We start from the raw sequence: 14,585 nt of genomic DNA, 5'->3' as shown, positions 1-14,585 counted from the left end.
TAGAGATGATATTTAAAGCCGTGGGAGGCAATCAACTGACCCAAGGAGGTGGTGTAGATTGAGAAAAGGATAGGTCCAAGAACAGAACCTTGGGGGACCCCAACGGAGAAAGGAAGAGGAGAGGAGGAAGTAGAGTTGTAAGTGACACTGAAGGAGCGGTGGGATAGGTAGGATGAGAACCAGCGAAGAGTACAGTCACGGAGACCAAAAGAGTGGAGTTTTTTGAGGAGTGGGTGGTCCACTGTGTCAAAGGCAGCAGAGAGATCCAGGAGAAGTAGTACAGAATAGTGTCCACTGGTTTTAGCCATTAGTAGGTCATTTGAGAGTTTAAGGAGAGCAGCTTCCGTGGAATGTTGAGGACGAAAACCGGACTGAAGGGGATCAAGAAGTTTATTCATGGTCAGATGGTTGCTTAGTCAGTTGTAGACCAGTCTTTCAAGAAGTTTGGAGGAGAAGGAGAGTAAGGAGATGGGAACGTAAGTTGTTGAGATTGGTGGGGTCCAGTGAGGGCTTTTTAAGTATGGGGGTGACTAGCGCATGTTTTAGAGAGTTTGAGAAGATGCCACAAGAGAGGGAGAGGTTGAAAATGTGAGCTAGAGAGTGTAGAATCGAATTTCATTGTGACTTGTCGTAATGACAATGAAGAAATTATCTTATCATATCATTGTTCTCTATAGCAGTGGTTCTCAGCCCTGTCCTCAGGTACCCCCAACAGGCCACATTTGCAGATTTTCCTTTATCTTGCTTTAAATCAGAGTCATTGGCTTGGTATTTTGGACAGCTATTTTATCTAAAAGAAATTCCCAAAACATGGCCTGTTGGTGGTACTTGAGAACAGGGTTGAGAACCACTGCTCTATAGCACTACAATGTAATCACTCTGCACGTTCTCTTTTTTAAGGCTCTTTCAGCACCATTTTTCACTTCTTTATTGTTTTTTTTTTTTTTACATAAAAGTTTATTAAAGCATTAAACTTGTATACATACAAATCTGTATAGAATAAGTTGAAAATTAGGTATAAAGTGCAATACAGTGAACAATCCAATTGAGTACAGTTACGTTGTCTTGGATATTAATAATGATTGGCAAACATATAATGAAACCAATTTACCAATTATGACACATGGTGATGTCAAAGGCAGGATATGCAAGTGGTCATAATATCACTATACAAATCCTGTCGTTATTGTAGTCTTGATAACTCGCTATATGATCTACCATTTTTACCAATAAGTACTCCAATTATTATTAAAAGGGGAAATGGGATGAGTGAAAAGAGAGAAAGTACAGAAGATAATTGAGAAGGGTGGAATATGTGAAAAGAAGAAGAAAAAAGAAAAAAAAAGAAAAAGGGGGACATTGAAAATAATAGGGGAGGGTACCTTGGGTTACATTGTTAGGGAGGACCTGTTGGATTGATCTATAATATTTAGGACAATTCTACCATATGCAAAACAACATGATGTTTTAAATCACTAGGGATATATCCAGGAGTTTGTAAATCATCAGATCAGAAGGAATGTGTTCGGACCCTCTGCTTATCTCATTAGTTGTTCAAAGGCCTGTGAGTACTTGAAAACAAACCACGGAGACCAAGTTTTATGATATTTCTCTATTATTTCAGATGATTGTGCTGCTGTATCTTCCATCTCGCAGATATATGCAACTTTATGAAGCCATTCTTTTAGTGTAGGAGTTTATGTGGATTTCCAGTAAAGTGGAATAAGTGAGTTGGCTGCATTAATCAGGTGCTTAGAGAGAGATGCTTTATATTTTTTAAATGAAGAATTTGTTACATGAAGCAAGCAACATGCCGCATCCAATTTTAGTTTGGTCTCCGTGATCTGTTGAATAACTTTCCTCACCCCATCCCAGAAAACTTGGATCAGGTCACATTGCCACCAAACGTGTAGCAACGTACCTCTGGCCTTATTGCATCTCCAGCATAATTCGGTAGTCTGAGGGAACCATTTATGTAGTTTATCAGGGGTGGCATACCAGTGAGTCAAGATCTTATAAGCCGTTTCCTGCATCCGTGTGCTTATCGAACCTTTATGGGACAGAATACAGGCTGCCTCCCATTGTTTATCAGTGAACTGTATATTCAGTTCCTTTGACCATCTCTCTCTGAACTCTTTATTGTTTTTTAGCTTCGTTGTTATGGTTATCCGGTCTTGTAACACAGACCACTTACTTGACCCATGCTCTCTTTCCCTAACTTTGAGGTCCTGCTTCTTTGGACATACACAGTCTTTCTACAACCTAGTCATTTGTTTTTTACTTTGGTGATGGGCCCCATTCATTTCTTATTATTTAAACATCAGCATATACTTAGCTGTACTCAATTCACTTCACTCTACAGAAATGGAGCCCTTAAAAACCATCACCTGGATTTGAGACCACTCGTTTCTTATCATTTGGGCACTTATATACATGCGCCCCGTTTCCTTGTGGGTTACTGTCACCACAGCTCCCAGGACAGACATCTTCAACAGCCCTCATTTCTCAGTTTATATGTTCCAGACCCAACCGATATGTGAGTATCTTTAAGGAATGGGTGTTTTCCTCTCTCTACATAGCCATATTTTTCCCAATGTTTGTGTATAACATCAGACCATTGTGGCTTATCTATGTCTTCCTACAGATACTGATACATTCGCCCCTGAGGAAGTGGAGCATTTCCATGAAACGCATCAGACTTATTTGTATGCATTATGTTCCTACAGACGGTTAAAAACATTCTTACTCATCTAGATATTTCCCCATCATCTCGCTTTCTAAGTGATTTTATGACATGGAGGACATATGTCCCACACTACATGAATGCAGTGTGTTCTGTTGCTATGGTTGTTTTTAAGTATTATGATCTGTAACCCGATGCTTACATGTTTATATAGTATGTATATACTCTTTGTATTATGTTAATCTATTGTTTTAGACAATAAATATATGTTTTTCAACATTGACTCATTTTTTAGCTAATTTACATGCCTCATTCAAAGTCCCAACTTTTTTCTTTTTTGCCCCCTTACATACTACGGACCTCTGGGGGCTCCCCTACATACTAGACTATGCCAACCCAGCCACTCTATGTACTATTCATCCTTTTTGGTATGGGGGGAAGGTTCACACTTGGTATCGTTGCCCCCCTCATTCTATGCTGTACATTCCCTATTTAACATTACCACATTCTGCACTGTAAGTCATCTCAGACTCTATTTAATCACACCCTCTTTAAGCCATGCTCAATATTTAGCCTAACTTAAACCATGCCCACTTTTTGCAGCCAACAAACTTCGTTCTATAGACACGCCCATAATGAATGAATGCCCTGCCCCTAATTAAGGCCATGCCCCGCCCACAGTCGCTTTCTGGACGCACAGAAAAAAATGCCCCTAAATGTTTTTTTTAAATGTTGGCAACTATGGGACTGGTGTTTTTCAACACCAGTCACTGCAAGGGCACAAAGGAAACATTTGTTTTTCCTTTGTGCCCTGTTCACACTACAGTGGAGTCCCTAGGTGTTGAACAGTGCAGTGTTGAAAAATACACTGAATGCATTTTTCAGCAATGGATTGGAGTTTACCTGAAGGTGTCCATTTCTACTCATCACAGCTCAACATAGAAATGAATGAAATGCCATTTTGACATTTCAGCAAAATTGGAAGAAGAAAAAAAAGGACCATGTGCCATGCACATAGTAAATCCCTTTCACACACCTCACATGGACAGCTGCCAGTACAATAAAGCTCTGCATTTTACCATGCAGTCTAGTGTGAACAGGCAGGCACTTGCAGCTCCTATCCCTCACCTAGCCTGTGATTAGGGATGAGCTTTGAGTTCGAGTCGAACTCATGTTCGACTCGAACATCGGCTGTTCGCCAGTTCGCCGAACAGCGAACAATTTGGGGTGTTCGCGGCAAATTCGAAAGCCGCGGAACACCCTTTAAAAGTCTATGGGAAAAATCAAAAGTGCTAATTTTAAAAGCTTATATGCATTGGGGACCTGGGTCCTGCCCTAGGGGACATGGATCAATGCAAAAAAAAGCTTTAAAAACAGCCGTTTTTTTCGGGAGCAGTGATTTTAATAATGCTTAAAGTGAAACAATAAAAGTGTAATATTCCTTTAAATTTCGTATGTGGGGGGTGTCTATAGTATGCCTGTAAAGGGGCACATGTTTCCCGTGTTTAGAACAGTCTGCCAGCAAAATTACATTTCAAAGGAAAAAAAGTAATTTAAAACTACTCACGGCTATTAATGAATTGTCGGTCCGACAATACACATAAAAGTTCATTGATAAAAACAGCATGGGATTTCCCCACAGGGGAACCCCGAACCAAAATAAAAAAAAAATGGCGTGGGGGTCCCCCTAAATTCCATACCATGCCCTTCAGGTCTGGTATGGATATTAAGGGGAAACCCGTGCCAAATTTTTTTAAAAAATGGCGTGGGGGTCCCCCTCAAAATCCTTACCAGACCCTTCAGGTCTGGTATGGATTTTAAGGGGAACCCCGCGCCCACACTTTTTTAAAAAATGGCGTGGGTTTCCCCTAAAAATCCATGCAACCTGGCAGGCTGCAGGAAAAGAGGGGGGGGAGAGCTGCCCCCCCTCCTGAACCGTACCAGGCCACATGCCCTCAACATTTCTGCCCCTGTTGAACAGGGGCAGAAAAATTGGGCCTTTGGTGGTGGTGGTGGTGCTGGTGCCACAACACTGTAAGTCCTCACTCGCTCTTGGTGGTGCAGAAACGGGCCCTGCTGTGAAATATTAGATCAAGAATTGTAATTACATAACCCTGTTGAACAGGGGCTGAAAAATTGGGCCTTAGGCACTGGTGCTAGTGCCACAACACTGCAACCCCTCACAGATACTCTAGTTGGAACACAGGAACGAGCCCTGCTGCAAAGTATTGCATCAAAAATTGTAATTACACGCCCCTGTTAAACAGGGGCTGAAAAATTGGGCCTTAGGCACTGGTGCTGGTGCCACAACACTGCAACCCCTCACAGATACTCTAGTTGGAACACAGGAACGAGCCCTGCTGCAAAGTATTGCATCAAAAATTGTAATTACATGCCCTGTTAAACAGGGGCAGAAAAATTGGGCCTATGGTGGTGGTGCTGGTGCCACAACACTGTAAGTCCTCACTCGCTCTTGGTGGGCGCAGAAAAGGGGCCATGCTGTGAAATATTAGATCAAGAATTGTAATTACATGCCCCTGTTGAACAGGGGCTGAAAAATTGGGCCTTAGGCACTGGTTCTGGTGCCACAACACTGCAACCCCTTACAGATACTCTAGCTGGAACGCAGGAACGAGCCCTGCTGCAAAGTATTGCATCAAAAATTGTAATTACACACCCCTGTTAAACAGGGGCTGAAAAATTGGGCCTTAGGCACTGGTGCCACAACACTGCAACCCCTCACAGATACTCTAGTTGGAATGCAGGAACGAGTCCTGCTGCAAAGTATTGCATCAAAAATTGTAATTGCACGCCTCTGTTAAACAGGGGCTGAAAAATTGGGCCTTAGGCACTGGTGGCGGTGCCCAGAACCAAAAATGTTCTTACAAACTATCAGCGTGATCATTGAGGAGGAAGAGGATAATTACTCAGGATAGTCACTCAGCATCAGCATAGCCAGTCTTTAAAGGGATCTAAGATTTCAAAAAAAATTATTCGGTTACATCAGCATCAGGTGCTTGGTAGCTGGTGGTGATCCAAGACTGATTCATTTTTATGAAGGTCAGTCGATCGACCAAGTCGGTGGACAGACGCACCCTGTGATCGGTTACAAAACCACCAGCAGCACTGAATGTGCGTTTCGAAAGAACGCTGGATGCAGGACAGGCCAGTAGCTCAATTGCATACTGTGCAAGCTCTGGCCAGTGATCCATCCTCAAGACCCAGTAACCCAAAGGATTTTCGGTGGGAAAGGTGTCCATGTCAGATCTTGCCCCTAGGTATTCCTGCATCATGTAAAACAGACGCTGGCGATGTTTGCTGGAACCGATCATACCTTGGGGCTGCGGACTAAAAAATTGTCTGAACGCATCGGTCAGATGGCCACCTTCTCCACCGCTCCTTCTTTGACTGACCGAAGCCTCAGCAACACGTTGTCCAGAAACAGGAGTTTGTAACCTCCCAGTCTCTGGAAACGCGTTGCACAGACCTTTCTGGAAGGCCTCCCGAAGATGTTTCATCCTCTGCTCCCTCTGTGATGGCAAGATAAGGTCCGCAACCTTACCCTTGTAACGTAGCTCAAGGAGGGTTGCCAGCCAGTATTGGTCCTTCTCCTTGAAACCACGAATACGAGAATCCTTATGCAGGCTTTGCAGGATCAGGGAGGCCACGCAGCGTAGGTTTGCTGAGGCATTTGGTCCGGAGTCCTCTGGGTCACTAAGGACGACATGGTCTGCAGCTACCTCCTCCCAGCCACATACAAGTCCATGTGTTTCTTGGGAAGGATCCCTTAAAGACTGCTGCTGATGCTGAGTGCCAGGCTCCACCTCCATACTGACACAATCCTCCTTCTCCTCCTCGTCCTCTTCCTGTGTGATCAGCAGGCACGCAGGAACACTGTCTGGATAAAGGGGGCCTTGAGAGCTAAGGAAGTCCTCCTCTTCCTGCCTCTGTTCTGCCTCAAGTGCCCTGTCCATTATTCCACGCAGCGTGTGCTCCAACAGGTGGACAAGGGGGACAGTGTCACTGATGCATGCACTGTCACTGCTTACCATCCTCATGGCCTCCTCAAATGGTGACAGGACAGTGCATGCATCCCTGATCATGGCCCACTGGCGTAGGGGAAAAAAAACAAGCTCCCCTGACCCTGTCCTGGTGCCATAGTCACACAAGCACTCATCGATGGCCCTCTGCTGCATGTGCAGCCACTGCAGCATGGCCAACGTTGAGTTCCACCTGGTGGGCATGTCACAGATTAGGCGGTTCTTGGGCAGGTTAAACTCCTTTTGGAGGTCGGCCAGCCGAGCACTGGCATTATATGACCGGCAGAAATGCACACAGACTTTCCTGGCCTGCCTCAGGACATCCTGTAAGCCCGGGTACCTGCCCAAGAACCGCTGCATCACCAAGTTAAGGACGTGAGCCAAACAGGGCACATGGGTCATTTGTCCCTGTCGGAGGGCGGAGAGGAGGTTGGTGCCATTGTCGCAAACCACCATTCCTGCCTTAAGTTGGCGTGGCGTCAACCACCTCTGAACCTGCCCCTGCAGAGCTGACAGAACCTCTTCCCCAGTGTGGCTCCTGTCCCCCAAGCACACCAGCTCAAGCACCGCATGGCATCTTTTGGCCTGCATACTTGCGTAGCCCCTTGAATGGCTACGGAGCACCGCTGGTTCCGAGGACCAAGCACAGGAAGAGGCCATGGAGGAAGAAGAAGAGGAGGGGGTGGAGGAGAGAGGTGTGTCACAATCATTAGTAGTGGCATTTTGGAGGCGTGGTGGCAGAACAACCTCCAACACTACTGCACCTTGTCCTGCATCCTTCCCAGCTGCCAGCAGAGTCACCCAATGCGCGGTGAAACTTAGGTAACGTCCCTGTCCATGCCTGCTGGACCATGAGTCAGCGGTAATATGCACCTTACCACTGACCGCCCTGTCCAGCGAGGCCAAGACATTGCCTTCCACATGCCGGTAGAGAGCCGGAATCGCCTTCCGTGAGAAAAAGTGGCATTTGGGTACCTGCCACTGAGGAACCGCACATTCCAAAAACTCACAGAAGGGGGCAGAGTCTACCAACTGAAAAGGCAGCAGTTGAAGTGCTAGCAATTTTGCTAAGCTAGCATTCAACCGCTGGGCATGTGGATGGCTGGGAGCGAACTTCTTTCGGCGGTGCAGCAGCTGGGGCAGGGAAATTTGCCTGGTACAATCTGACGCTGGTGTACCGAAAGCAGATTGCCCGCAAGTACTTGGTTGTGACACACCTAATTCTACACCTTCATTCCTCTTAGTGCAGGTCTCAGAGAGGACTAAAGGTATAGTGGGGTTGGAGATCTCAGCTGATGAGGAGCAAGGAGAGGTCCTCTTTGTTCTTTGGTGTGGGTCTTTTAGATACGCTTGCCAACAAACTGCATAGCAGGTCAACATATGTCTGGTCAAGCATGTGGTGCCCAAGCAGGAGATGTTTTGGCCACGCGAGATACGCTTGAGACATATGTTGCAAATAGCAGCGGTGCGATCTGGTGCACTAGTCTCAAAAAAGGCCCACACCAAAGAACTTTTGGAATAACGTGCAGAGACAGCAGCGCCCTGCACATGCGGAGCTTTGGGGTGTGATGCAGTCAGTGTGCTGCCCTTAGGCTGGCCCCTGGAGGGCATCCTGCCTCGTTGGTGATGTGCCTCCTCCTCTCTCCTATCAGGCACCCACATTGAGTCAGTGACCTCATCATCCCCTCCCTCCTCATCACTGGAGCAAACCTGGTAGTATGCTGCAGCAGGGGGAGCATGACTGCCAGATTGCTGTCCTTCTTGGGCACCCCCACCTGTCCCTGCTCACGTTACTGCCTTCATCTAGCTCAGTATCATCATCAGAGCCTTCTAAACGCCGGGCATCCTCCTGGAGCATGTACCCAACACTGTGGTCAAACAGTTCGAGGGACTCCTCAGGAGGACATGGTGGGGCTAGGGAAGGAGTCACTGATGCCAATGAGCCGAGGGAAGAGGCTGCGTTGGCAGCTGCTTTGCCAGACAAACTACCCTGAGCATGGGTGAGAGAGGATGAGGAGGATGAGGACGGCTTGGTCATCCACTCGAACAAGTCTTCCGCATGTTGCGGCTCAACATGGCCAGCTGCCGAAAAAAAGGCCAAGCGTGTCCCGCGGCCACGTGCTGATGAGGATGCACCGTCTCCATGATCAGCACTGTTGCCTCTAGACACAGAGCCTGCTTGCCCTCTTTTATTGGCTTGTGACTGTCTTCCTCTCCTTGTTGGCCTTCCAGACATACTAATGGCCTGTAGCTGCACTAAGCTGGGTTTTATATATATATATATATATATATATATATATATATATATATATATATATATATATATATATATATACTGATACTGCAGCTAGCAAAATCAACTGCCTGCCTGTAGTATGAGAACACCACCAACCTTCTACAGGTAGCTTTAGCTGAACACTGTGCAGAGCTCGCAAAAAACTAACTTGTAGCTTATTTAGCTGTCTGCGGTAGTGATAGAATCAGGAAAACACCACCAACCTTCTACAGGTAGCTTTAGGTGAACACTTTGCAGAGCTCACAAAAAATAACTTGTAGCTTATTTAGCTGCCTACGGTAGTGATAGGATGAGGAAAACACCACCAACCTTCTACAGGTAGCTTTAGGTGAACACTGTGCAGAGCTCGCAAAAAATAACTTGTAGCTTATTTAGCTGCCTGCGGTAGTGATAGGATCAGGAAAACACCACCAACCTTCTACAGGTAGCTTTAGCTGAACACTGTGCAGAGCTCGCAAAAAAACTAACTTGTAGCTTATTTAGCTGCCTGCGGTAGTGATAGGATCAGGAAAACACCACCAACCTTCTACAGGTAGCTTTAGCTGAACACTGTGCAGAGCTCGCAAAAAACTAACTTGTAGTTTTAGCGGAACACTGTGAGGAGGACACACTACACTAACTTGTAGCTTTAGCTGAACACTGTGAGGAGGACGCACTACACTAACTTGTAGCTTTAGCTGAACACTGTGCAGAGGTCGCATTACACTAACTAGTAGTTTTAGCTGAACACTGTTCAGAGGACGCACTACACTAACTTGTAGCTTTAGCTGAACACTGTGCAGAGGTCGCACTACACTAACTTGTAGTTTTAGCTGAACACTGTTCAGGGGATGCACTACACTAACTTGTAGCTTTAGCTGAACACTGTGCAGAGGTCACACTACACTAACTTGTAGTTTTAGCTGAACACTGTGAGGAGGACGCACTACACTAACTTGTAGTTTTAGCTGAACACTGTGAGGAGGACACACTACACTAACTTGTAGCTTATTTAGCTGCCTGCAGTAGTGATAGGATCAGGAAAACACCACCAACCTTCTACAGGTAGCTTTAGGTGAACACTGTGCAGAGCTCGCAAAAAACTAACTTGTAGCTTATTTAGCTGCCTGCGGTAGTGATAGGATCAGGAAAACACCACCAACCTTCTACAGGTAGCTTTAGCTGAACACTGTGCAGAGCTCGCACTACACTAACTTGTAGTTTTAGCTGAACACTGTGAGGAGGATGCACTACACTAACTTGTAGCTTTAGCTGAACACTGTTCAGAGGTCGCACTACACTAACTTGTTGTTTTAGCTGAACACTTTGAGGAGGACGCACTACACTAACTTGTAGCGTTAGCTGAACACTGTGAGGAGGACGCACTACCCTAACTTGTAGCTTTAGCTGAACACTGTGCAGAGGTCTCACTACACTAACTTGTAGTTTTAGCTGAACACTGTGCAGAGGTCACACTAAACTAACTTGTAGCTTTAACTGAACACTGTGAGGAGGACGCACTACACTAACTGTAATTAGTCTAGCTGCCTGACTGTGGTACTAATAGGGTCAAAAGAACACCAGCAATTTTGTTCAGGTAGCTGTAAATACTGTAACAAGACAAGCCTGCATGTCAGTAGGAAGATAACAGGAATGGATCTAGCTAAACTGAATACAGTGTATATATATATATATATATATATATATATATACACAACACCTGGGATGCATATATATACACAATACACTGTAAGTGCAGCTAACTCACTGAGTGTCCTGCCTAATCTATCTAACTTAAATCAAATGACACTGTCTCTCTGTCTATCTCTTTCAATGCCGGAACACACACTACACAGGGCCACCATGCAGGCGGCCTTATATAGTGTGGGACGTGTACTAAATCCCCTGAGCCATAATTGGCCAAAGCCTCCTTGGCTTTGGCCAATTACGGCTCTCTGTTCGGACGGCGCTGTGATTGGCCAAGCATGCGGGTCATAGTGCATGCTTGGCCAATCATCAGCCAGCAATGCACTGCGATGCCGCAGTGAATTATGGGCAGTGACGCGCCACACGCAATTCAGCGAACGGGCGAACAGACGATGTTCGAGTCAAACATGGGTTCGACTCGAACACGAAGCTCATCCCTAATTGGTAGCTTGCAAGACATCTATCTATATCACATTGTTTTTTTCAGATATCTCATTTTGGACACCCTGTACCTTATTTAGACATACCAGTGATGTCATAACTGTGTTTCTTCATGAAGGCAAATAAAGGCTTCAAAATAGCTTCAAGAAAACATCACAGCACCCTTCCTCAGTACACCTATCAAAAGCCCTCAGCCCTGTGGGCTGGCTCTTAAGAGTTAAGTCAGCCATAAATGGTCAAAGCGCAGAATGCAATGTGCAGTGCATTGCAGGATGTTTGGTAGGGCGAACACCCTGCAAATTTGGGTGTTTGGTCAATGGTCGAACAGGCAAATGTTCGGCCCAAACTCATGCTCTGGCCAAACTGTTCACCCAAGACTACCTGCTTACTGTATATCACTGGAAATCATACACCTATTGGTGTCTGTACTTACATTGACACATCTGTTAAAAATTAGGGTAAATCCAAAAACTTTAGTTCAGAAACAGAGAGGTCTCATTGACCAGTAGTGAGGCAGTGGACGTATGTGCTTGAGCTCAATTTTTTGAACTGAAGTTGAGGTTTGAATCTTCTGATGTGCTCAGCAGCATATACTATAAATCTCTAGGAATTTGGAAGGAAGTAACACTAAGAAGGTCAAGTATGAAACTGGGGATAGGTAAGATTATTTTCAGATACTAGTTTATAGAAATTTTATTTTGGGCTCCCCCCCCCCATAAAGTAACTCAAATATTCCCAACCTTTGACAGGTGTACTTTTAGGGGCAGCCTTGACTCATGAACATTTTGCTTTTATCCTATTAGAATGATACAAGGAATGATACAAACGTTTTTAAATTATATTTACCACATTATTTGCAATATATCAGAAAATAGAACTATTTTTTTTTTTTATTATGTATTGCAGCTGCTGGCTGGGATGCTGCCTCATTCCCTTTTGTGTGGATAGCTGTAAGGATGTTGACCACTTTTGTCCAAACTGCAATCATCATCTGGGAAAGTATAAAAGGCTATGAGGAATGCCTGAAGAAGCCGGTTCATATTTTTGAAGAATACTATTGTCTATGTCTTACTTCTTATTTTCAAAAATTTTCTAAAATACAAGCATATTAAGCAATCATAATATTATTATTATTTCTCAGGGATGTTGGTACATTTATTCATTTTTGTGTTTTTGGAGCTGACCTCTACCCTATCTTTTTGATACATTAAGCAATGATATTTTACCATAAAAGTCTCTGCTTCTATACATTCTAGGTTTACTGGTCATGTGTTTAATGGATTTTATACTGGGAATGTGATTTAAAGTGCTTCTTGGATTTTATACAGTGATTCAAACTAGTGTGAAAAATGCTTTATCATGATTTTTTCCTTCAATTTCTAATTAACATTTAGTTTTATAAAGAAAACCTTAAAATTACTTTGTGTGCAGCATGTTTGCTATAAATATGTGTTTGTAATTTGTGGGATGTACTTTTAAAAATCAAAACCGCAATCTAAGGGGACTATTTATAGAAGTTTTCACATAAGATTCACATAGCTTTCGTCCAAGTTTCACACATTTTCTAATTGAAACAAAGTGTGTAAATTTTGGATAAAAGTTTTTGTGTGAAATTTTGTGTGAAAATATTTTTAAAAAGACCCCAATCTGTATCATTTCTCACGGGCCTCATCTGGACCTGTTCTGCCCCACTCACATTACGTAATTCAATAATCTGAACTGCATTCCTTACTAGAGGCTTATTTAGAGTTTATACTACCCTGCTATGATATAAAAATGTGCCCACTTGGATTTCTTGCTTTTAAAGCTGATTTCCATGTTTACTGTCCTTTTAACTAGTTTGTTTGGACCAAGCTGACCCAAACTATTTTCTATACTACCCCTGCTGGGCACACTGTATAAACTGTATGTATCCTTAGCTACATACAGCATACAGCCTTGTATTACAGCAGTGAGATGAGATATTCCCATCTCACACCCGGAACAAAATTGAGTTGGGCTAAGCAGCACTCAGCCATTCATAGACAGCTTTGAATCTCTGAATTAATACAATTCTTCCCATGATTGTCTCAGGTGGGCAAATGACATCATAAATCCTGACTCAGTTAGTCAGAACATGCTTTGCTTTGTATTAATTTATTCAGATAATACAAAGCTGTCTATTGAACAGCTGTGCAATGCTCAGCCCAACTCAGTTTTGTTCCGAGTGTGAGAGAGGGAGGTCTTGTCTCACTGCCAAAACATTAAATGGCTGAGGCTACATACAGTTTATATAACACGCTTCTTGGTGTTAGTGTAGAAAACAGTTCATGGAAAAACATGAAAATCAGTTTTAAATGTGAGCTCTATGCGTTAAAAGTTAAAGGTTAAAATGCCAGACCATCTAGTCCAGGCATGTCAAACTCAAGCTGAAGAATGGGCCACAAGGGTAGTTGGATCTTCATCTGCATGCCCCATTTTGATAGTTATAAATGGTTATTGAAATGTAATAAATGCATTTAATTGGAAATATATGAAATAAATGCAAACTTTTACTAACCATTATTTTACATTTAAACCTTGCTTTGTAAAAACATTGGTTCAATACGCACCACCTGCTTTAGCTCAACTATACTGCCCAACATGTGCCTACCACCTTCACACAGCTCCCTGCCTGTACACCACCTTCACACAAATGACAAAGCTTTGCATGTAAAGACCCTCTTAATCTAAAGCCATGGCCATGCTGACTGTTGTGCCCACCAACACCTAAAGGTGCATCTCCCTCCCCTCCCACCTTCACCCAGCAGAGGAGACCATCAACAGTCGCAGCCAGAAGTTAGATATGTCTGCTCTAGTCCAATTGTTATACTTTTACTGTATTTGAATTGTATTAGGGTGTCTTTAATATTTGCTTTCATCCATAGTCTGTTTATGTCCAGGAATATAGTAGTGTGGTCCTCAACATTCACAGAGACATTTGTGTCAGAAGCACATGTTTGAAGGTATTGCTTATTAAAATCCAGTATAGATCATTCTTTTTGCCACACAATTCTTCGAAATACAGAGCGAGTTTAGTGTGGATAAAACTTTTTGTAACAAATTGAGAGTGGCACAGTAAGATTTGCTTCAGTCCTTGTACTACTGTCAGGCTACTTAGTAACCGGCAATTGTTTAACGGATAAAGACTTTGCTCAGGGGTAGGTAATAGACAGCCAAGCATAAAGATTAACAGTTAGGATTAACAGTACCCATTTCTGGGCAATAGGAGGGAAAAAAATACTCTAGCGTTGATGGTCAGTAGAAGAAAGAAATAATGCTCAGCTGTTGATGGGCAGTGGAAGAAAAAATGCCTGAAACCACTGGTCATTAGGAGAAAAAAAATGAAATAGCCCACTTTTTGTGGTCAACAGGTGAAAAATGCCCAGCGTTACTGTGCAGGAAGGAAAAAATGCTGAGC

General features: G+C 43.8%; 1 protein-coding gene across 1 annotated transcript in view; it reads left to right on the top strand.

The window, feature by feature from the left end:
* The window catches only part of LOC141146604 (LITAF domain-containing protein-like), a 285,709-nt gene extending 272,024 nt beyond the window's left edge, over positions 1–13,685 (top strand). The window contains exon 5 of the mRNA XM_073632974.1: positions 12,053–13,685. Coding sequence (XP_073489075.1) covers positions 12,053–12,161 — 109 coding nt within the window. The 3' untranslated portion in view covers positions 12,162–13,685. The remainder of the gene's footprint in view (positions 1–12,052) is intronic.
* The last annotated feature ends 900 nt before the right edge of the window (positions 13,686–14,585 follow it).

Source organism: Aquarana catesbeiana, linkage group LG06 (assembly GCF_042186555.1).
Source record: "Aquarana catesbeiana isolate 2022-GZ linkage group LG06, ASM4218655v1, whole genome shotgun sequence".
NCBI classification, from domain to species: Eukaryota; Metazoa; Chordata; class Amphibia; order Anura; family Ranidae; genus Aquarana; species Aquarana catesbeiana.
The sequence above is the reverse complement of the archived record's forward strand: the minus strand, read 5'-3'. Positions and strand labels throughout refer to the sequence as shown.